Below are 24553 nucleotides of genomic sequence, written 5' to 3'. Positions count from 1 at the left end.
CCCCGTTGGTGCATACTCTTTATTTCTTTTAGCCAATAGGCTTCTTAAAAAGACCAAGCCAGATTTGTTGGGTTCTGGACCTGTAAGATGCCAGGTGGGAGGGTGGGAGGAAATGGGGGCCTGCAGTGGCAGAGGAGAGCAGGGAAGCCAACTGGTGAGACTGGAGCCAGGAAACTTCCAAATATACAGGGAGGTTAGGCTGCAGTGTCTTGGGCTATCCCACTGGAAATCGAGCCACGTGGTCATCCTGGGGGTCAGATAGAGGTGCCACACTGCATACTTCATAGACGAACGCTACAGAGATTTTAGTGGAGCCAAAGAAAAATAGTGGTGGCAGTGTCCAGGAGTTACCTGGCAACTGCTAAATTCCCGCTAGTTCACCTGGCTCCATTTGGGTCAGTGCAGAGATGCTGTGCCCCCTCATTTAAGCCTTTGGGAATCAGGTCAGAGCTATCAGTGTGCTTCTCAAGTCAGCCTGGGTATCTTTAATAAAATAAGCTATTGAATAAGTACTATATGCCAGACCTAGTCTAGTCCTGGAAGATGCAAAGTTGAGTAAGACAAAATGTTTTCAAAAAGCTCACATAGAGGGAGAGAGAGAGTCACATGTACAACTCACCACAGTAGAGGTCTGGCTGTAACATGAGCTGTGAAGAGCTAGAGGGAAGGTAGAAAGGAGGCCAGAAGACTGGGGGCAAGGGAGAGGGGGAAGGGAAAGCTAAACATTAGAGGTGACATTTCAACCTGGCCTTGAAGAAGGAGATCAGCTCGGTGCTTTGTGACCACCTAGAGGGGTGGGATAGGGAGGGAGGGAGGGAGCGAGATGCAAGAGGGAAGAGATATGGGAACATATGTATGTGTATAACTGATTCACTTTGTTATAAAGCAGAAACTAACACACCATTGTAAAGCAATTATACTCCAATAAAGATGTTAAAAATAAAAAAAAAAGACTCAGGCAAGGTAAGAATGGATTCTGGGCAGTGTGAATTAAACCTTGAGATCCCTCACTGCTTTTTCAGGAACTGTGGGAAGTGTACTGTGTTTCGAGCATGGCCATGGTGGGCTGCAAGTAGGCAAGAGATAGATCGGATTGATGGGAGGTGAGGTTTGAATGAAAGGTTCAGATCCAGCCGTGAAGGCCTTTGAAGGGTCTGTTAGGTGTTTAGCAGCTGGTGGAGGAGACTGTGGAGGAGGGGAGGATAGAGTAGAGAGAAGAGGGAATTTAGAAGATCTGAGGGTCGTGGTTCCTCTTAGTGGCCGGCCCCTTAACTCCCCTTAGATTCAGTTTTTGGGTTTTTTTTTTTTTTTTAATTTTTGAATTTTATTTTATTTATTTTTTATACAGCAGGTTCTTATTAGTTATCTATTTTATACATATTAGTGTATATATGTCAATCCCAACCTCCCAATTCATCCCACCACCAAGATTCACTTTGCTGAGCTGGAAAATGGAGATGTTGGTAATAATGCAGAAGCTAAAAGATTATTGTGTTCCCCTGCCCATAGCTTGCTTAAATTCTCCTTGTTCAATGTCTTGCTCAAAACATTGCCTCCTGCAAAACCCTCTTGGATTTCCCTAGAGCGTAGTTGGAAAATGAAGACACATACATATGAAAAGATAAAGAAAGCGGCATATAAATGTGCCACTGGGCTGGCAGATATGTGGGGAGCTTGGGCTCTTAGAGCAGACAGGCCTGGGTTCCAAACCTGGCTCCATCTCTTACCTGAACATGAGCAAGTTGTTTAACTTTTAAATCGAGGCTGAAAATACATGTTCTACCTTCTTCTCATTTTGGTTGTAAAGATTAAATGCACAAAATGGATGAAGGTGCTTGGAAATTAGAAAGTGCTCCATAAATGTCACTCACCATGGTTATTATTTTCAGTTTGGAAGTCGTAAAATCCAGTGCAGGTTTTAGAAAGATAACTGGAATAACTGTGAAATAGATGAAATGAAAGGAAGAGAGACCAAGTAGGTGCTATTGCAGTTGTCCAGGCAGGAAAGGATGAGGTTCTGGACGAAGAGGCAGTAAGGGTGAGGAGGGAGGGTGGATCCAAGTGCCATTCTGAAGACAGAACCCACAGAACAATGGCATTAATCAGACAGGAAGGATAGAAAGAAGACAAAGAACCAAAGGTAGGAACTTCAGTAGATGGTGACGCCATGAACCAAGCTAGCTCTTTGTTACTTTCTAATTGCTGAAATCCAGAAGGGCAGGTGAAAAAAGGAGGGGTCCCAGGGCTTAAGTTCTGTTACCCTGACTCTCGCTGGCCCTGCTCAACTCTTCCTTCCCCCATAGCAGCCTTAGGAGAACCCACTGAGCTTGAAACCAAGCCCAGGAGAACTTCCCCTGCCCGTGTGCCTTGTCCCCATGACCTTAGCCTGATTGTGACCATTGTAAGGTGTCTGTGCCCGAGGAATCCATCTCTGTCTTGGAAGGAGGGGCCGTATGAGACCCAAACCGGTATATCCCTCTGCCTCGCAGTAGACTGGCACCTCTCCTTTCCCTGCACCGGGGCTGGGGCACGTCCCTCAGCCCCTGGCTCATTTTCTCCTCCCTGGACATGAGGGAGTAGATGGCAGGACCCACAGTGGGTGCTAAACTCTCTTATCTTCAGGCTGCTGCTCTGTATTGACGGGGAACACCTTGAGTAAGTGGAACAGCTTCCAGGGCAGTAGGAGAGTGCGTGAGCCGTGGCTGGGAGGCACTACGCTAGCAAGAGGTGTTCTGGCTGGAAGGGTGTTTGGTGATGAGACGGGCATTGGTGCAGAGGTGGTATCTGGAGGGGCCTGTTAGCAAATGAATGTTTCTTGATCCCCATTTGTTCACTCGTTGGATCTGATCATCTTCCTCTCTGCCAGGGACGCCTCATTCCTCTTCTGTCTTCTTTTTCCCATGGAGCTTTCGTTTTTGTTTCGTTTTGGTTTTGTTTTTTTTAATCATCTTGTGCCACAGAGTGGCTGTGGTCCCCTGTGCCTGTTAGTGGGCTCTGTCTTATCTCTGACCCTCATGCTGGTTTTTTCCGTCTGTCTCATTTTCCCCTCCACACCACCCCATCTTCCTACTGTCTTTCTACTGGAGCCATGTGCCCTTCCTGTGTCCTTACCTTTCTTTTTATTTATTATTTGTTTGTTTGTTTGTTTGTTTATTTTATTCTTGGCTGTGTCGGGTCTTAGTTGCAGCTGGCAGGATCTTTCATTGTGGTATGTAGACTTCTCTCTAGCTGTGGTGTGCGGGCTCACGAGTTGTGGCGCGAGGGCTTAGTTGCCCTGCAGCATGTGGGACCTTAGTTCCCTGACCAGGGATTGAACCCATGTCCCTTGCATTGGAAGGCAGATTCTTTACCACTGGACCACCAGGGGAGTCCCTTACCTTTCTTGTTTAATCTCGACCAGTCATCTTCAAACAGCATTTCAGCCCTTCTAGGCCTCAGTGTCGTGGTCTTCCATGGCAGCCCATACTGAGCACCACGGGGTACAGGCCACCAGAGGAAACACAGCATTATGGGTAGAGTTCAGATCCCAGCAAGTTACTTCCCTCCCCTAAACCTTGATTTCCCCATCTGTTAAATAGAAATTTTAATAGTGCTTACTTTATAGGGTGATTTTGAGGATTAAATGAGTTAATGGGTATGAAAAACTTCATACAGGCTGGCACACAGTCATCAGTCAATGTACATTAGTCCCTGTTGTTATTAAGAGCAGAAAGGGTAGCTGGGCCCCTCAGAGGGTGAAGGGCTTCCGTCGTAGCTGGAGCGATATAACATAGCATTCTGGAAGCTAGCTGGTCACGTTACTAAGTCAATACCTTTCAAAATAGAGCAAGCAGAGAGCATCAGTGCTGGAATGAAACTGATCTGTGAAGGCTTCCTGCAGGAGGCTGAACGAAGTGCCTTTCTGTGCAACATTTTAAGGAGATCACCGTTGCAGCCTGGGACAAAGGAAATGGGGTATACAGAGTGCCTGTTCAAACACGCTCTCTCTCCTGCTTGTTTCACCCTTTCTCTTAGTCATGGCACTGCCCAAGCCTGGTGAATCTTATCTGCTTTGTCCACAGGGAATTTGCCAAAGAGAGAGAGAGAGTGGAGAACCGGAGAGCTTTCATGAAACTGCGGCGCCAGCAGCAGATCGAGCGTGAGCTGAATGGGTACCGCGCCTGGATAGACAAAGCAGGTAAGGCCTGGGGGCTGGAGGAGGTTGGTGATGGGCTGCCCAGACATCAGGGACCTGCCCCCGTTCCCACTCCCAGTACTTCCATTCCAAGGGGCAGCCTAGACCAGAGCAGAGAGAAGCTCGAGATGACTTGTTGGCTTTTTGGATTCCCTGCTCATCCCTTTTTCTCCCTCTGGAGTCTGTCCCTGTTCTTCAGCCAAACGCCTTTCACGGGGCAGGCATTTTAGCAAGGTGAACTGAGTAAAAGGTAACATAACCCAGGAGTTTGGGCTGATGACATTCTATACTACCACCGTTACTGCTAGTAACAACAGTCTGTGCATTCCGCAAATATTTATTGAGAGCTTACTTTGTGCCAGGTCCTGTTCTAGGCACTTAGGATACAGCAATGAGCCAGAGCTCTACTTTTTTTTTTTTTTTTTTTTTTTTGACCATGCCACGCGGCTTTCAGGATCTTAGTTCCCCAACCGGGGATTGAACCCGGCCCCCCCCCCAACCCCCACAGTGAAAGCGCTGAGTCCTAACCACTGGACTGCCGGAGAATTCCCCCAGAGCTCTACTCTTGTGGAGCTCATTACCCTGTAGCTGGGGAAGGCAGCGATGAACAAAATAATAACTTTTGATAAGGTGATAAGTACAGTGAAAACAGATCAAGGTAGGGTTAGGGGTTTAGGGTAGGTTGCAGTCTGAAATAGAGGGTCAGGGTAGACCTGTGTGAGGAGAGATTCGAAAGGGATGAGGGCGTGAGCCACAGGGAGCTCTGAGGGGAGAAAACCCCAGTGCCCGGGCTCTAATGTGGGAGGGGCCAGGAGCCCTCCAGGAAGAGCAGGAGATGTGAGCAGGGGAAGGTGTCAGGAGTAAGGATGAGGACAGCTGTGGTGGGAGCAGAGGCAGTAGATTGTGTGTGACCTTTACGGGCCATTGTAAAGTTTGGGGCTTTCTGGTGAGTAAGGCAAGAGCCACAGGAGGGTCTTGAGCAGAGAAGGGACATGCTCTGTTTAAGATTTTGAAGGAGCACTTGGTTGCTGCACTGAGAACAGACAGTAGGAAGACGAGTCCAGAAGCAGGGAGACTGATTGTGAGGCCACTGCAGTAAGGCAGCTAATAGATGATGGTGAGAATTGTTTTTCCCTGTTCCCTGCACTGTCATCAGCTCCTCACTCTGTGGCTCAGGCTTGGGAAAAATTCTTGCCCAGCCCTGAGGATAAGTCCAGATTTATCCCGATTTCATTAACCAACAGAGCCCCCAGATGCAAGTTTGACTGTGGCTCTGCTGCTTATGAGGGACATCGATCACCCCACATCTGTCAGTAAAAAGCATGTATTTGATTTCCTTATTATTTTAAAGGTTGCGTTGCATTGATGTTGTATATCTTCCTGAGCAAAAGAGTAAAATATTTTTTAATAAAAAAAAAAATACACATGATAGTCAGCATCTTTGCTCTATTCCTGGTAGAAAGCAGAGAACAAAGAGGTCTCTCTGGAAAAATTTGGAATAGGATTGGTTACTTAGGTGCCTGACCCTTATTCTTCTCTAAGCTTTGGAATGATGCTGTGACTCTTATTCAGATCACAGCACACAAAGGCTCTCTCAGTTCAGGAGTCAACTTTGGATTATCTTTCAGGGGTGAGAGGGCATGTGTGGTGGAAAGTGCCATGTCAAAGCCAGATAAAAGCCATGTCTCATTTGGGACTATCTGCATTCCTTTGCTGCTTCTGGAAGCAAGAGCCATGGGAGTGGTGACTGTACTTCCATTTTGCCCTTTCTCCTCTGAGGCTTTTGTGTGGAGGTGAATGTGACTCTCCCCTCCCTCTTCCTGGAACAGTATCTCAGCAGATTTGCCTCCAGGCCAGGCCGGCAGCTTGAAGTTCCCAACTGCCCTTGGCTTGCTGGGCAGGGGAGCCGTCTGACAGACCACCCTAGCTAGTACGCTGGCAGCAGAGCTGGAAGACAACCCTCCCTACCCTTGCCACGGTCCTGCTCAGGGTCAGGCAGCCCGGAATGCTGCTCTTTGCGGCTCTGCTTTTCAATCGCATTCAGAATCCCAAGGCTCCGTTTTCTTCCAGTTGGCAAAGCCAGCACTCTTCTTCTAAGAAAAAAAGACGCACTGCGACGTCAAATTGCGCTTCCTGGCCCTTCCCTTTACAAGTGGAGCGTGAGTGATTCAGAGACATATGGGTTACATTTGCCTGGAAAGACACGCTCAAGTTCGAAAGCGAACTTGGCAAAAGGCATGGGGGGGATGGGAGGGCCGTTCCAGCCCATCCAGAGCCCTCGAGCGCTTCCCAGAGGTACTCAGCAGCACCATACACCCTCCGTCTGCTGATCCCAAAGCCCCAACACTGCACAGAGCGAAAAAGACTCTCTCGCTGAGGTCATTCATGTTGCTATGAGGTATTTTAACAAGTACCTAATTTTAAAAGGATGCCCTCCAAAAGCAAGTGCTATTAATGACTTTAAAACCCTCTTTGTCCTCATCAAGGAGCATCCCACCAATAACATTTAACCTGTTAACTTAGTTTTGCCACAGGGCTGTACTTAAAAAAGAAAGCTAAATGTTATGACTTTATAATGGCCATCCTGCATGGTACCCTCCGAGCCTCAAAATGTTCCCCTCCCTGGGAAATACATTATGTACTCTCAGGTTTTTTGTTTTGTTTTGTTTGTTTTTTAATTTTTTGCGTTACGCGGGCCTCTCACTGTTGTGGCCTCTCCCGTTGCGGAGCACAGGCTCCGGACGCGCAGGCTCAGCGGCCATGGCTCACGGGCCCAGCCGCTCCGCGGCATGTGGGATCTTCCCGGACCGGGGCACAAACCCGTGTCCCCTGCATCGGCAGGCGGACTCTCAACCACTGCGCCACCAGGGAAGCCCAATACTCTCAGTTTTATATGCAGGTGGAATTATGGTAATAACTTTACCCTCTTATGCCTGTCCTTTTACTTGTTAGAAGTGCTTAAATTAAAGCATTGCTTCACAGACCCTGCTGCAAGCTTTTCCCGGCAGCTGGGATCTTAGGGAATGATTGCTGGGGCCTCCAGCTCCCTCGCCTGTGGCTGAGACAGGGGCGGTGATCAGAACTCATCCACACCACTCCCAATAGTTGGGCTCAGAATCCCAGCACACGTGGGAATGAAGGGCTGTTTTGTTGATAAGTTTGGAGGGGTGTCAGTGAGGCACATCCTAATAAGTCTTAGCAGAAAATAGTACCCTGCCGATGATGACACCGCTGTGGAGTACAGGCTGCTCCTGGGGAGGCCAAGAGGGGCGTCCAGGGGACTAAGTGGTGGTTTTCCAAACGCCAACAACCAAATACATCGTCCCAATGCCAACCAGGCCTTCCACTCTCTGACACCAGTTGGGGTGTCCAACAATTCATTTCAATTCTGACACGAAGTTAGTGCAGACGCCACAGGTGAAAGGCTCCATCCCACAAGCCTGCCTCTACTTTACACACCAGCCACAGTGGGGTCCCCAGGTGACCTGCACCTCTTCCTGGCTGACTAAAATTTCAGAGGGCTCCAGATTTGATAATTAGTTAGAATGACTTACAGAACTCAGGAAAAACTACCACCAGTTTATTGTGAAGGACACAAGTCAGTAACAGACAAATGGAAGAGATACACAGGGTAAGGTATGAGGGTGGGGTTTGGGGGGCGTGCAGATCCTACATGCCCTCTCCAGGCACTTAACCCTCCCAGTACCCTGATGTGCTCACCAACCCATAAGCAACCCGGGCCCCGTCGCGTAGGGTTTTTTATGGAGGTTTTATGTAGACATGATTGATTAAATCATTGACCACTGGTGATGGAATAGTCTCAAGACCCTCTCCCCTCCTGCGAGGTGGGAGGGGGATGAGACTGAAAGTTACAGCCTTCTAATCATGTGGTTGGTTTTTTGGGGGGACCAGCCCCCATCCTTACACTAACTAGGCATCTCCCACAGTGAGTCATCTGATTAGCGTACAAAAGACAGTAAATCCCAAGGGTTTGGAAACTCTGTGCCAGGAAGGTGGACAGAGACCAAATATTTATATTTTATTATATCACAGGGACAAATTCATGATGGGCCCAAGCCTCTTCAGCTCAAGCTCTGCTCAACTAGGCAGGATGGAAGTGGTGGCGGGGCAAGGAAGCAAGCCCGTAAGCCCTGCTCCTCTCTTTGGGGTGGCTGTGAGCACCTTCCTCTGCCCTTTCCTTAAAGAAGTAGGCTAGAACCCAAAACATGGTCTCACCTTCAGAATGAAGGGGTGGGTGTTATGACCTAGGGGCTGCAGACAAGCAAAACTAAGGGAGCTCCTGCTGCTAGAAAAGGTTTAAGGAACCTGGATGAAAGAAAAAAACAGAAATGGAAATTTGTCATTCTTATCCATTTAGGGGATTTTAGTTAAAAAGATCACCTTTCGCTCTCAGGTCTATTCTCCTAAACAGTGTATCAGAGACAGAGCTGAATCTTCCCGATCACCCACCAACACCCCCTCACTGAAGACCTTCCTTTCTGTTCTGACGTTCGGGTGCTCCCTTCATGACCCTTGATGTCTTGCTGAGGCTGATGCCTGTGACCAGCTCTGAACTCTTTGCTCTCTCTCTGTTGCTCTGGAGCCAGAGCCGTTCCAGAGGGCTTTTCATGTTGCAAAATAATTTGGCATTTACCAATAATTTACTAAACCATTTGTTTCCATATAGAGGAAGTCATGCTCGCTGAAGAAAATAAAAATGCTGGAACGTCAGCCTTAGAAGGTAAGGAAGTGCTCCAAGGCCTCATTCCTTTCGCATTTGCCCCCTCTTCTGCAGAGGCAATCTCTCTTGATCAAAAGAGGAGAAAGAAATAAAAGAGGGGCGCTCTGGGATTTGAAACGCAAGTCTCTCTGTCATAAAATCCCTCGTGCTTTAAAATGAAGGGAATTGAGTCATGGATTTAAATGCTTTTTAAAGTGATGAAAATGAAATCCAAGAGTTGCTTTGTTCCAGGGCGTGTGCTTGATACGGGCAGTGAAAAAGCCACCATACAACCAATGGCACAGAAAGGGATCTTCTTTGACAATTTGTGGGGATCATCTTGGGACCACTTTCATTGGCAGGAAGTGCCATTGTTTATGAAGAACCAGAACAAATAGATACGGAGTACCTGTTACCTACTGCATTTAGATAAGCTCTAGCAAGGATTCGGGAGCCTTGTCCCATGGGATTCAAGAGCCTCGTGTGTCAGAGGTGCTGCTGAGCATGGGAGCCATGTTTCCGTAGACATTTGTGACTTCACTAACCCTGGCTCGGGTATTTAAAGGCAGGCGCGCCTGTGTCAGAGGGGCCTCTTGCCCACAGTCCTCAGTTCTGACCAGACTGATCCGGTTGTTCTTGTGTCCTCTCCCTGGCCTCCGCCTTCCCTGGTGTAGTGCTCCGAAGGGCAACCATCAAAAGGAGCCGGACGGAGGCCATGACGCGAGACTCCAGTGACGAGCACTGTGTCGACATCTCCTCTGTGGGTGAGTGGAGGCCGTCAGATCTCCTTTCACTGCTCTGAACCTCCTCTGAAAGGGAACATCCTGTCTTTGGAGAAACACCACCAGGAGGAAGGGAGGCCAAAGAATCCAGAACTTTGGGATGTAATTAGGAAAAGGCGTTGGAATCTAATCTAGTTGACAATGACTTACAGAAAAAGATGGACCAGGGGATACTGTTATGTGAAACATGGGGCTTAGGGCCAAGAATCCAACCCAGATTCTTCAAGTGTGGCAGATGTATCCCATCGGCATACATATCCCATCTCTCCTGGATGTGATAATGAGAACCCACTTTGGGAAATTGTTCAAAGGATCCTGAGGACACCCATTTGAGAACCTGCAATCATTTGCTTAATCATAGTAGCCTCTACCTACTTCCATCGCCTGCTTCCATGTGATACTTAAACAAATTCCTACTGACAGCCCTTTACCATGACTGGTGTTCAACCTCAGGTTCCCTTAGAGATTCTGGCTGATGGCAGATTTTTTCCTCCCCAGATAAAAGGGAAGGGTCTGACTTCATCCTCAAAAGCAGAAGAGGCGTACAGAGCTCATCGCTGCTTTAGGCTTCCAGTGGCAGAAAAAAATCACAAATGCGGCAGGATGATTCCAGTGCCTGAAGCATATTTAAAAAGAAAAGCCAGAGAGAAGCCCAATCTGTTACAGACATAAACACGATCCTGTTAGGATTCAAGATACCGGCTGGATGCCTGGTGTCCTGCCTGGGGAATCTTTCTGTTTCCTAGGACTGAGGGTGCCCAGAGGAAAAGCAGGGTTCCCTGCTGTGCTGTGGAAACTCTTAGCTCATAACACGTGGCAGTACCCTAGCCCTGGGACCAAAGCTGCCCACCTTGCCCTGCGAATACCTGCTTGCCACGGAGGGTGATCTCTTCTGCAGCCTCATTCTCCCTCCTTACTTCTCCCACCTAGGCACACCCCTCGCCAGGGCCAGCATCAAGAGTACAAAGGTGGACGGGGCCTCCTATTTCCGGCACAAGGAGCGGCTTCTGCGTATCTCTATCCGCCACATGGTTAAATCCCAGGTGTTTTACTGGATTGTGCTGAGCCTTGTGGCTCTCAACACCGCCTGTGTGGCCATCGTCCATCACAACCAGCCCCAGTGGCTCACCCACCTTCTCTGTAAGTGAACGGTGACTCCTGGCTTTCACGGCAGCAGCTCGATTGGGGTGTACTGTCAAGAGAGCAAGGTGTCACGTGGGCCTGGCAGTGGTCCTGCCCACCCAGAGTTCTGCCTCTCCACCACATTGTGACAGAGGCCAGAGCTGTCCTCAAGGGGTCGGGGTTAGCACACGACCATTCCCAGCTGTCATTCATTATTGAATCAGATCAACAAATCTTTGCTGATGCGTCAACAAGATGGTGTTACACCTTGGGTAGTCTAAGGCCGGCTTAGTGCCTTAAGTCGGTTTAGTGATGTAGGGAGTCTTGGTCACCAAAGTCCTAGGGGGAAAAGTTCCTAGGGAAATGGATACCTTCAATAGACCAGAAAGGAAACGTGTAGGTCAGCTCTGGGTCAGGCTGCTGCTGGGTGCGAGTGAGGCTCCCAGAGGCTGTCACTGCCGGGAGTGTGGAGAGCGAATCCGGCTCTTTCATCAAAGCCATGCTTAAGCTCTTTCTCTCTCTCCTGAGAGCCACCTACCATTTGAAGGGCAATGACAAAGCCACCTGTCAAGAGAGCAAAGCTGACCTGTGGAGTGTGCCTGGGACTCATTCTGGGTCTGAGCGTCTTCAGACATCATTAGGTTTTGCCTGGCACTGAGCTGGCATGGTCACTGGAAGTCCCGCTTGTGTAGGTCCTGCTGCTGTTGAGGGTTCCTCTGTAGGTGGGGTGATTGGACCGGGGAGGGCAGAAGCCCGTGCCATCCATGGAACCAACGCTTCTGCCTTTAATGCTTTCAGACTATGCAGAATTTTTGTTTCTGGGACTCTTCCTCCTGGAGATGTCCCTGAAGATGTACGGCATGGGGCCTCGCCTTTATTTTCACTCTTCGTTCAACTGCTTTGATTTTGGGGTAAGTGCTCTGGAGCCCGCCCATCCTTCTGCCAGGGGTTGCTATGCCATGGTTTGAGATAAGCAGCTTGCTCCGGGGCTCGGCGTGAAGCGCTGAAATCAGAATTTATAAAAGGGGAATAGATAGGATTAGCAAAAGGGAGGTCAGGAATGTGTGAATCCTTGCCGTACTAGGGTTTGTTTGGGTTTTTTAAATGCTCTTTTATTTTTAATGTTTTTACTGAATGGTAACACACATACCATAGAGTAAACACTTCAGTAAATTTTACAAAGCTACCCGTAGCCAAAGTTTTGAACCACTTATTTTCTTGGGGGAAGCCTGGGGGAGAAGGACAAAAGACTTCATTCCAGAAGGTGGTTCAATCAAAAATGAGAAACTTATGTATTTATTTTTTGAGTTCAGTTTAAAATTGGGAAAATTATCTGGGTATACCCTTAAACATTCATACACATATGCACATACACACTCGGGTATTAGCAAGTCCCCACATAGACTACTTCACCCAGTGTCCACGTTCCTAAATAATATTGATATATAAATGTGTGCATTACTAACAGTCTTCAAGGTGCTTTCACATACATTTTTGTCCTCCGCTGCTTGCAGGGGTCCGACGTCCACGATGTTAGGTGTTGGTTGGCAGTTAGGCTGCCCGTTTACACATGAGTAAATCGGAGACCTCATGTGCAAGTTCACGCAGCCAGTTAGCAGCAGAAGTAGGTTGCAAAACTTTGGGTTCCTGAACCACCTCTCTTTCTGCCAAACCCACTTCTTTTTCTGCCAAATCTCCAGTTAGGTGCTAACGATTCTGAGCCCTTGCCAATCTGCATTTTAACTTGGAACATATGCTTCTGGGTACAGGCAATTTTCAGGCATAATAACTAGTGAAAGACCATTTTCACCTTAGTTCCCTTATTTACATACTTTTCAGCATTGCTGTGAGAATTAATTTTTGTTCTTTCTCCTAGTGCAATGTGTGGAATATAGTAGACTTTCGATAAACATATAATTAAAGCGTAAAACAAATTGGATGGTTAATTTGACGTTGCTATTTCTATAGCAGTCAGATTCTATGCCACCAAGTAGTACCATCACGTTGGGGTATGGGGTCCTGAGGAACTGAAAGATATTTCATGTACAGGTGACTGAAACATTCTTTTTTTTTTTTTTTTTTTTTTTTGCGCTATGCGGGCCTCTCACTGTTGTGGCCTCTCCCGCTGCGGAGCACAGGCTCCGGAGGCACAGCTCAGCAGCCATGGCTCATGGGCCCAGCCGCTCCGTGGCATGTGGGATCTTCCCGGACCGGGGCACGAACCCGCGTCCCCTGCATCAGCAGGCGGACTCTCAACCACTGTGCCACCGGGAAAGCCCCACTGAAACATTCTTGTTAGCACTAAATTCTAGGACAATGAGAGAACCTGGATCTTCTCAGAGGTTTTTATATTGGAATGCAACGTGTATTAATGTAAACTTGTTTTCTCATTTGAGGACCACTCTTTTGTCTGTTCAAGGTGTGATAAGAACAGTATGGCTGTCAAATGTGTGCAGAAGTGGTGAATGACTACTGCAGTTTTCACAAAGGACAGAAGAGCAGTCAGTAAAGCAATCTATAGTATGAAGGAGGAAATTTAGCAAGGGGAGTGGGGAGCAGTGGGGAGAGAGGTGGTAGAGTCTTGTTTTTCCTTGGCAGCCTTCACAAACAGGTGGTCCTGTTGCAGGTGGGCTGGTGGGGGAGGGGAGAGTTTGAATTTCAAAATGGCCCAGTGAGAGCTGTTGGTTGCAGAATACAAGATTACTCCTCTCTCCTCCTCCTCCTCATTCACCTCCTGCTCCTTTTCCGCTTCTCACCGTGGCTGGGTTTGGCTCTTTAGGTCACAGTGGGCAGCATCTTTGAAGTGGTCTGGGCGATCTTCAGACCTGGTACATCTTTTGGAATCAGTGTCTTGCGAGCTCTCCGGCTTCTAAGAATATTTAAAATAACCAAGTAAGTGATCAGAATCTAGACTCTTCCCAACCACCTTCGAGAGTGGACGCTTCTCTCTGCCTTATTATATTTATTTCCTTCCATCCCCACATGCCCTTACCACATGATCCCCTTCCCGACTCCACCCCCAACTCCGTTCTTCAGTTCCTTCTTCTTCTCCGAAGATTAAACCAGAAAAATGCCCATGATGCCGTATCCTGTGCCACATTCCCAAGGGGAGCCACATTCTTGCTGTCATCTCTCCTTCCTACAAGTATGCAGATGCGGCTTATCTCATAGACCACCAGGCAGATGCCCAGCTGTGCATGGAGATAATTTGGTATTTAGTGTTCACTGCTGTAATGCTGTCTGGGTTTTTGTAGGTATTGGGCATCCCTACGGAATTTGGTGGTCTCCTTGATGAGTTCCATGAAGTCAATCATCAGTTTGCTCTTCCTTCTATTCCTCTTCATCGTTGTCTTTGCTCTCCTAGGAATGCAGCTGTTTGGAGGCAGGTAAGCACCAATGAACTTTGCATCCAAAGGGGCCTCAAAACCTAGACTTCAACCTGTGAGCGCTGGGGTCACTAATTTGATTGCCATGTTAACTATCTCGTTTGTTCGTGTCTGTGGTTCAAATCAACCACGAGCATGTGTGTGGAACAAATATCTCTGTTTTTAATCCGTTCACACTGTACAGGGTTCTTATTGAGGGGACCCCTCTCTCTGGAGCTGTCCCTGAAAGGTACAGCCTGGGGCTTTGTAACTCAGGATCAGCCCAGACCCCGTCCCATTACCAGGACCCTTCAAGTGCACAGTCCCCCAGTAGTAGTCACTAAAACTGTCTTCATAAGTTACTCGGATGAGGGGAGAGTAGGGCAGAGGGGGATGTGGAGAAAGGGGAAAAGTAGTGATGAAAACGGCATAATATCGGGAAAGGAAAACTTGATGTGTGAGATTTTCATTTCATTCTCTCTGAATTTCCTTTTTCAGGTTCAACTTTAATGATGGGACTCCTTCAGCAAACTTTGACACCTTCCCTGCAGCCATCATGACTGTATTCCAGGTATGAGACGTTAAAAAATGTTACTTGGGATCCCTTGGTGCACACACTACAAAATGATGTGTGAAGAGAATCCTCCCTTTGCTCTCCAAGCTCCTCTCAGGCAGCTGGGTACTCTTGCTTATTGAGTAATCATCACCACTGTAATTCCTAGCATTTCTATAGCTATGTCCTTAGCAATAATAAAGGAGCTCTATTGTGATGACCTCATTGGCTTTCTCCTTACACTTGTGAGTTTGCAAGGGATGTTAGTCCAAGTCATTCAGCAACATCGCATTTCTGGTTTTATGAAATTGGAAGTATCTTCAAACCCACGTGTCCATTTAAAGAAGTATCTTTTCCACGCACCCCCCCAATTTTTTTTAAATCATGGGGGAAACTCAAAATCAATAATGTCTAAGAGCTAAAGGAGAACACTGTTTAGCCAGAATCTGAGGCTGAACCAGAACCCAGGTTTCCATAACTGGAGCCCATGAAGCCCTTTCCAATAATGCTGCTGTGTCAGGAACTGTATCTTGGCAGCTCCTGGGGACAGTCAGGCAGTGACCAGACCACCTCATCTGTGTGACTCCCACAGGCCGGGCAAAGCTGAGGTTTGGGTCAGGGTGGGGAGACTCTATATTTTGAGGAATAGAATCTTTCCTTTTGATGTTCTCCTTCTGTTTTCAGTGTCTCTTACATATCAGAAGGAAGTTGAGGATTACTCATGGGCGTGACATTTTTTTCTCTCTGGCAGGATAATCAAGCAAGGGGTAGATGGAAAAGACCCAGGCCCAGAATTTTCCCCCTTCCGTTGACCCCATTTTCTCATCCAACCCAGGTCTCTGATTTGCCTGTTGTTTGCTTTGTGTAGATCCTGACGGGTGAGGACTGGAATGAGGTGATGTACAATGGGATCCGCTCCCAGGGTGGGGTCAGCTCAGGCATGTGGTCAGCTATCTACTTCATTGTGCTCACCTTGTTTGGAAACTGTATCCTTTTTAAAAGGCTTCTCTTGGGCTGCCTGCACGGACTAGCATGTGAGGAGGAGGAGGTGATCGTAGTGGTGCCGGTGGTGGTAATAGTGGGGGGCGGGGTAGCACTGGGGTGACCATTGCTAGGTGTACTAAGAGGCACAAGGATCCCGATCTTAAGGAACATCTGCTAGTTGGGTAAAGAAGATAAATATAAGCAAGATAGGGTATCATCCAAATGATCAGATATCATAATATCCAAGTTATCAGACTATCATCACAAAAACATATGAGTCTGTTATAGTAAATGGTTGGAGATACTATGAGCTGGGGAAAATAAGAAAGGGCAGAGATCACTATGGGCTGAAATAGTGACAAGACTATAATACTAATGAATTAATTATATGGGGTTTTTTTAACTTTTTTAAAAAAGACTTTTTTATTGAAGTATAGTTGATTTACAATGTTGTATTAGTTTCAGGTGTGCAACAAAGTTATTCAGTTACACATATATATATATTTTTCTTCAGATTCTTTTCCCTTATAGGTTATTACAAAATATCGAGTATAGTTCCTTGTGCTATACAGAAGGTCCTTGTTGGTTATCTATTTTATATATAATACTGGGTATACGTTAATCCCAGACTCTTAATTTATTCCTCCTTCCCCCTTTCCCCTTTGGTAACCATAAGCTTGGTTTTCTATGTCCGTGGATCTATTTCTGTTTTGTATATAAGTTCATTTGTATCATGTTTTTTAGATTCCACATATAAATGATATCATATGATATTTGTCTTTCTCTGTCTGGCTTACTTCACTTAGTATGATCATCTCTAGGTCTATCCATGTTGCTGCAAATGGCAATATTTCATTCTTCTTTATGGCTGAGTAGTATTCCACTGTATATATATCCCATGTCTTCTTTATCCATTCATGTGTCAATGGGCATTCAGGTTGCTTCCATGTCTTAGCTGTTGTAAATAGTGTGCAATGAACATTGGGGTGCATGTATCTTTTTGAATTCTAGTTTTCTTCAGATATATGCCCAGGGGTGGGATTGCAGGATGATATGGCAGCTCTATATGTTAATATAGAACAGAGCCTTCCACATAGTAAGCTCTCAAAAATATTAGTATTATGATTAATGCTGATACTACTGAGCATAGCTAACATTTATCGTGCTTGTGCTATTCATGAGACCCTGTACTAAATGCTTTCCAGGCACTATTGCATCTAATCCTTACCTTGTAAGACTTAGAGGAAATAACTTAATCAAAGTCAAACAATTACTAAGTTGTGAAGGGAGACTAGAAACTAAGTGCATTTAATTCCAAAATCCATGGCTGGTCATGGGCTCTAGACCAGAAAGATTTAGGTTTTAATCCCAGCAACTCTGTTTACCAGCGGTGTGGCCTTGGGAAAGTCACTTAATCTCTCTGAGCTTCTAGTTTTCACATCTGAAAGGAAGAAGCAATATCCCTCTCCTTTGATGGTTATGAATAGTAAATGAGATAATTTGCTTGAATGTTACGTTATAAACTGCAAACTTCTACGTGATCATTAGAAGTTTTGGGGGTGGGACTTGCCTTGAATTGGGATTTCTAGAGTGAAAAGGGACAGCCATGTGATGCAGCTATATTTTTGCATTTTCCATAGTCTCACAGAACAGTGATATTCCTTTAAGTTTTCTGCCCTGAAAACTTCTAGGGGCCAGAGCAGACTATAAACTAAACATGAGAAACCCATAAAAAGAAAGCTAGGCAGTGAGTCACAGAAATGGAAGGCCAGTTTGTCACAAAGTAGCTCACTTTGCCCTCTGGGAGCTTTGATTCAGGTATTTCTTTGTCCTGTACAAAGAGGTGACATGTGGAAGGAGAGAAGACATATTCTCCATCAAACAGAGTTGCATAACATCTCTCTCCCTCCCCCGACAGCCCCTGCTTAAGTGACTCTTTGGGGTGGTTTCTGTTCCTGCTGGTGTCCCAGGCAGGAAAGGCCTGGAGATGCCCTCTCAGCCTTGCTGGAGCCTTTTGCTTTTCTTACTTGCCCATCCTTAACTCATCACCCCAGACACACTGCTGAATGTGTTCTTGGCCATCGCTGTGGACAATCTGGCCAATGCCCAGGAGCTGACCAAGGTAAGCATTGTTCTCCGGGGATCTGATGGTTCTCTAGTGCCATTGGGTGCCTGCTGGGCTTTGGGGCTGCTTCCAAAAGTCTGTGTTGCCTGGCTCAAGCCTGCCAGGAAGGCCCCTTCTGGGAGCTTGTGGACAGCTGGAGAGCCACACATCCATGAAAGGAGCCTGGTTCGCTTTCACTGAGTTTGCTGAGCCTTGGAGCAGACTGGATCTCTCATGGGATGTAGAAGATAATCACTTAGTCACTGCAAACTCCCAAAGATATCCTTTGCAGAATTATGCCCTGGAAAATAAAGAAAACCCCAAAGTCCTGGATTTAAGTCCCACCTCTGCTCCTGTGACCTGTGGCTGTGTGACCTCAATCATGTGCCTTCGCACTTCTGGGTTTGGGGGTGAGAGGGGCCGGGAGCATCTCTGTTCCTAGACTGTGTCTCCTGGGGTATTCCAGTGGCCATGGTCATCTTGAGGGAAGTTTCAATGAAGCTAGTTGCTACATTGCTCAAAGAACTGTTCCTTTCTTTCCTCTGAGTCATTTCTTCAGGGGTGGAGGCAATACTGATTGCAGTGGGATGGTCTAGGGAGATGAGTGAAAACTTCTCCCTACATAATACAAATTTGGTTTGGGGCAGAGCCCATTAGCAACCTGGTGATGTTTCCGTAACTGCTCTTCCCTACGTCCTTGAGGGTCTTCTTATCTGCAGGCAGGGAAAAATACCAGCTCTAGTATCTGAAAAGCTGGCTGTGAGTCATGCGTCTACCACTCACTGGCTCTTTTAGCTTGTGCTTGACCCCTGGTCTCCATTAGCATTGCTTCCTTCATCTGTAAAAAAGGAATGATATATCTGCCTTGCATACCTTACAGGAGTACTGCAAGGATCAAGTAAAATGATGTGTGTGAAAACCAGAGCAGGCTGTGAAGATGTATGTATTCTTAGTAGCTCTAGTCATTTTACCTGAACCGGCTTTCCTTGGTGTCATCACACAGAGGGACATTTATGAGCAGGAATGTGGGTGAGGGGATGAGGTCCCTGCCTGAGCCCCAGGGTGGGGTCACTTAGCTGTGCAGGGAAGAGGGAGGGTGTGATGGGAAGTGTGGTGTTTACTTCAGGGGGCTCTGCCTGGAAGGTCCCCCTCCATTACTTGCAGACACTGCAGAGCATCTGAGAAGTGTCGGCTCTGGCCTCTGCCCTCCACAGCCCCGGCCAGCTCCCCTGAGGACTGGCACTGGGGTAGAACTGCACGGCTGTCCTGAGGAGGTGGGGCAGGGTGGAGGCCAGAATTGCTGGCCAGGAGGCTTCTGTCTCAAGGGGGCTGACTGCTGGCCACCTGAGGTCTGTGTCATTCTGCCTTGTTTCACCTCTTCCCCTGCTTGTCTCGCTTCGCCTGGTCTCCAGCACGCCTTCTGGGGAGAGCCAAGGGAGCTGCTGTCCTTCATGAGGGTCCCAGACAAAGCCCTCTCTGCTTTGTGTCTAGGATGAACAGGAAGAAGAGGAGGCCTTCAACCAGAAACACGCGCTGCAGAAGGCCAAGGAGGTCAGCCCGATGTCTGCACCCAACATGCCTTCCATCGAGTGAGTCGCTGTCCCCACTTCACAGACCCCTGGGCTCCTGTGCTGACAGCCAGTTGCTCAATTCCAAAGCTGTGAACTCTCAGAGGGTGCCTTCTCCATGCCAGGAAACGTCCTGTGAATACAGCAGTGAGCAAGACAGGGTCCCTTTTTTTCACAGAGCTTTTATTTCAGTGAGCAAGATAGCTGATAAATACACAGAAATAATTTTAGATAGTGAGAATAGCTGTAAAATAAATATAACAGGGTACTAAGGCAGAGGAACAGGAATTGGGTGGAGTACCTTCGGGCGATCTGAGAGGGGTTCTCTGAAGAGATGATATTTAAGCAGAGACCTAAATGTGTAGAAGATGGTCATGTGACATTATGAAGATGGAACATCCCCAGCAAGGCCCAGTGTGGCTGGTATGAAGGGAGCAAGGGGGGAAGAGAAGGAGACACGGCCGGGGAGGTCCTGAAGGCCCAGGTGAAGGACTTTAGCTTTTGTTCTAATTACAACCATAGGAAGGTCTAGAGGGGAAAGATGGATAGGTTAGGATTTACACTTTTAAAAGGTCACTGTGCTCTGTGGAGGTGGACTGTAGGGGCCCAGACTGGAGCCGGGAAGACAGAGGTTGGCTCTTAGAGCAAAGTAGGTGAGAGCTGGTGGTGGTTTAGACTATGGAAGCAATGGAGAAGATGAGAAGTCACCCCACTCGGTCTGTATTTTGGAGGGAGAACCAATAGGATGAGCTGATGGAATAAATGTGATGGAGGTGGGGATGAAAAAAAAACAGAGAAGAAACAAACGTTTCTCCCAGGGTTTTAGGTTTGAACCTAAGCAACTGGGTAGATGATGGTGGTATTTACCGCTAGCCTGGAGAACAGTGGAAATCCAAGGTTCATTTTGGCCACGTTAAATCTGAGATGCTTGTAAGACATGCAAGTGAAGATGTTGAACGGGCTGTTGGCCTGTGAGTCTGGAGTTTAGAAGTCGGGGTTAGAAATAAGGGCTTGGGGGAGCATTTGCATTTGGATGGCATTTTAGCTGTCAGCCTGGGAGAGCTGACCCAGGGAGAGGTGGGCCGGAGAAGCGAGGCGCTGAGGACAGGGGCCAGAGCACGCCAGGCCTCGAGGAAAAGCCGCGAGGAGACTGACGGGGAGCAGCCCGGAGGTGGGAGAGAGAGCAAGGGAGCGTGGTGTCCTGGAGACATGGAGAAGAACACGCTTCCAGACGGAGGGAGTGGACGGCGGAGCTCAGGACCGTTGAAAGATCACGTAAGATGAGAACAGAAAAGGGAACGTTGGGTTTGGCGAAATGAACGCTGTTAGCGACCTTCCCGAGAGCCGTTTCAGTGGCCCAGCGGGAACAGAATCCAGTTGGAGCGGATTAGGGAAAGAATGGGAGGTGATGAATTAGAGTGGCGAGTGTAGACTCTCTTTGAGGGTCCAGCCTGGCCCTGTGGCTGCTGGTGGAACCGGCAGGCCATGGGCCCTGTTGGGGGGAGCTGGCCACTATATGGTGCTGGGGGAGGGCCTTGGAGAAGGGCCTTGAGAAGTGACCACAGAACCACGGAATTCCTGTTGTGGCTTCTTGGCCCTCCTGAGGACTGAGTGAGGGGTCCTGGGGTATCACTGGGGAGGGTCTGAGACCCTTGGCAGCTGGACCTCTATCCTGGCCCCAGACCCTGTCATCTATTACTTGAAGCTGATCAGGGAGGAGCCCTTCTCTACCCAGAGCTCGTGTGAAAGCCTATGAATGTCCTCGGCCTCGCCCTGTAGGAACATTCCAGAGTTATGTGTGGGGACCTCCCACCCCTGCATGAGAAATAAACTCTCCTCCCCCCCCACCCCCGGCAAATTTTTTGAAGATTGATGAAGAAAGGTGAAACAACTCCTTCCTCCCTAGAGCATTCTCTGGGCCTTGAGCAGTTTCTACTCCACTTTCCCTGCACTCATGAGTCTGGGCTAAAAATACATATACACAGGTATCCAAACATGCTGGTGGGTAGGGCTGGCTGGCACTTAGCAGTGGGTGGTTCTATTTACTGAGATGAGGAAGCCTGGAGGAGGAGTGGGTTTAGAGATTCGCGGGGGAAGGATGCTTGGCCCAGAGTAGAAACTCACTATTTATGGAATGAAAGAATGAATGAGATGCTGGTAGGCACATGGCAGTAGGCATTGAGCTGTGTGCGTATCTGGGCACAGTGAGGTGGGAGAGGTGCTGTGACCGTCCAAGATGAGCAGAGATCCAGGCTTTGGGTGCGGTGCTTGTGCTGCGAGGTGGGTGCTGCAGGTTGAACGTTGTCAAGGTGTGTGCACTGCCTGGGCTTGCAGGCCAGACCCCTGACTTCTGGACTATGGTATAACTAAGTGCGAAGGTGGTGTCCATAGAGAAACACGGAAAGAACATTGTTACAAATTAAAAGGCCCAAGTGCTAGTCGCAGCTCGGTCCCTCACACGCTGAGGGAACCTCCTGGCATCTCAGAATCCCTGTTTCCCCATCTTCGAAATGAAGAATACCAACTACCCTTCCTCATCCACAGGGTCCTTGCAGGGTGTATGTGAGGTCATATATGCATGAGTTGGAAAGATGCTTCTCTGTGACTTTAGGTATGAAGACATATTAATGGTTGTGATGGGATGTGAATCTGGATCTTTGTATGTGCGATTGGAGAAGTGAAGTTTGAAGTGTGTATCTGATTTGTGTGGAAATTAGAGGTTGGTTCTCTCTTTTGCCTGGCGTGTGTGTGTGTGTGTGCGCGTGCACGCATATGTGGGTGTGCACACATGTGAGCATGTAAGAGAGAGAGAGAATTCTTCCGTGTAATTACACTCTTACACATGTGCTTCTGGGGGGCTGGCGTCTGAATATTTGAGAATTTGCAAATAGCCAGTGGAAGGTGCTTTTCCTGGTGGGAGTGCATGCTGCCCGTCTAGAGCGTGTGCTTCTCTTTCTCTGTGCTGCCCATGCTTCTTGGCATGGCCGCTCTACGTGCATTGCAGCTGTCAATGCTGAGGGGTGCATTCACTTGCGGAGCTAACAGGTGTCTCCACAGAGATATCCACGTGCATTCCATGGGTGCTTATGTGCATTGCGCCTCTTCAGGCTCATACCAGCTGCCTCTGCTCCCTTTGCCCACCGTGGACCACGCGTCTCTGCAGATGTGGACATGGTGTTTGAACAGTGCTAGTTTGCCTGTGTGTTCTCCATTGGTGGGTGTCAATTTCATCAGGGAAGGAGCAGCATTTGCCAACCTCCCAGGTCCAGGCAGGGCCCATTGGGCCAGACTGGATTTGTCAGCCCAGGAACTGGGGCAAGCTCATTCCACAGGTGTCCCAGATGTGTAATCCTCCACCTGAGCACTGACAGCTTCATTTTTCCTGTTTGCCTTTGTGGGTGATGCCTCTACCCTACCATTCTGACCTTCCTTGTGTTTGAAAGGACACAACACATGTGTATCTGTAGAAGAGATTTTTCCCTGTGCAAGGCCAGGAAGGTTAATACTGTGCTTTACCCAGCTGAATAGACTGAACATTCAAGGCCTCTGGTCAGGGCCACTGCATTGCACACATGCAGGAGACACTGCTTACATCCTGAAGTATGTGGACAGCAGCCCACGGAGTGGTGGCCCCGCCTTTGGCCATGGGCTGCTTGGTGGCCTCAGTGGTGTGCATGGCAGTGCATTTGTTCCCTGCATGTTATGTGAGATTGGAGTGATAAGCTGGGGAGTCACACCCTTGTGAATCTCCTAGAAATGATCAGGGGGAAATACAACTCTTTGTCCAAGTTTACAGGGTTTCCAAAATAGGTCTCTGAAGGATATTTAGGTGAAAGCGTGAGTGCCGGTGGGGCTTGATGACTGAGTATCCGAAGCTGTTACCTCCGGGAAACAATAGACCCTTTGTGTGCCTGCATGTTTGCTTCAATAGTAGATCCGTGTGTTTGCACACAGCAAGGAACCAAGGTCACTCCCTTGGAGAGCTGAAGGTTGGGAGTCTACTGAGGGCAGCAGACCCGTAGGGGATTCTGCACCTCTCCCTGGAGATCGGCTGGTGGCCGTGGGGCTTGCGGGTCCTGGAGGTCAGGATGCACTGAACCTGTCCATTTTTCTTCCCCAGAAGAGACAGAAGGAGAAGACACCACATGTCGATGTGGGAGCCACGCAGCAGCCACCTGTATGTGTGTACCGGTTTGCGTGTTTGTGAGTGGTTACGTGTGGGTGCGGGGGCACCGTGTCTTTGTCCTTGCCGTGGGCAGAGTGGCACCGGGCGTGCACGTGTCAGTGTGTGCCATGGTGTGTGCGTGGGCGTTCCGTGCACATGGTTTGTGGATCTGCCCCTCCACGCCTCTCACCATGTGCCTTTCTCAGTGTGCGTCTCAGGTATGTGACCCCGTGTGCAGTTTGCTCTTCCGTGTGGCCTGTGAGTGGGCACGTGTCGGCGTGGGTCGTCAGTGCCAGTGGGGTGCCTTTCACGCAGGCACTTGTGGACAGCACGTGTGGGCCCCAGTGAGGATGCGTGTGGGCACATGTGAGCATCCCCTGCACGGGCTCTAGGCGTGCGCCCGCAGGCGTGTGTGAGTGCGGGCATAGGCGTCCACCCCACGCCCCCTCCTGTGGGAGCCCACTCTCTGTGTCACGTTTGTGTTCCCGCTGCCACGTGAATGCTCAGCCAGGCCCCTGAGCTGGACTGTTCAGCGGTTGTTTTGAGTATGAGTTGCTGGTGGTCCCTGGACTTAGAGTCCCGTGGATTTGATTAGTGGTTGTGGAAGAGACCCCACTGCATCACTGCAAGAGTGATGCCAAGACCTTTTATAACATGGGTCTGCTCGCCACTGTCATCCGTCACCCTTGGATAGTACCTACCCATTGTATTTCTCAGCCCTGGCTCTCCCAGGCTGTCCTCAGAAAGGGAAAGGAGAGGGAGAGGAGGAGGAAGAAAGGCCTCTCACCTTGAACTAAGGGCCATTGGTGGGTACAGAGCAGGTACAGGCTGATGCCCTGAAAGCAGAGGGGAGCTGGGGGAGTGGACATCTGGTAAGCCTTCGTACTACTGTCCTGGGGACCGGGACTCAGTCCTGGGCTCACCCCACCCGTCTCAGCTCCTGCAGAGCAGTGATTAGAGTGGGAAGCCCCACGGACCGGGGGGCAGTGGTCCCACCACCCCCTTGGCCCCTCGCG

General features: G+C 48.5%; 1 protein-coding gene across 3 annotated transcripts in view; it reads left to right on the top strand.

The window, feature by feature from the left end:
• CACNA1E (calcium voltage-gated channel subunit alpha1 E) overlaps nt 1-24553 on the top strand; it is a gene marked incomplete at its 3' end in the record, with an annotated part of 300753 nt that overhangs the window by 208431 nt on the left and 67769 nt on the right. For 2 of the 3 annotated variants that reach the window (XM_082612460.1, XM_082612459.1), the window contains exons 8-19: nt 4062-4177; nt 8862-8915; nt 9569-9658; nt 10607-10816; nt 11597-11709; nt 13578-13690; nt 14053-14184; nt 14662-14734; nt 15585-15702; nt 17755-17822; nt 19296-19393; nt 23493-23549. In XM_082612460.1, coding sequence (XP_082468586.1) covers nt 4062-4177; nt 8862-8915; nt 9569-9658; nt 10607-10816; nt 11597-11709; nt 13578-13690; nt 14053-14184; nt 14662-14734; nt 15585-15702; nt 17755-17822; nt 19296-19393; nt 23493-23549 — 1242 coding nt within the window. The remainder of the gene's footprint in view (nt 1-4061; nt 4178-8861; nt 8916-9568; nt 9659-10606; nt 10817-11596; nt 11710-13577; nt 13691-14052; nt 14185-14661; nt 14735-15584; nt 15703-17754; nt 17823-19295; nt 19394-23492; nt 23550-24553) is intronic. The other variant, XM_082612461.1, reaches the window with a different exon arrangement.

The sequence above is a fragment of the Mesoplodon mirus genome, assembly GCF_964341445.2.
Source record: "Mesoplodon mirus genome assembly, chromosome: 3".
NCBI lineage: Eukaryota > Metazoa > Chordata > Mammalia > Artiodactyla > Ziphiidae > Mesoplodon > Mesoplodon mirus.
Note: the sequence above shows the minus strand (reverse complement) of the source record. Positions and strands in the feature narration are given on the sequence as shown.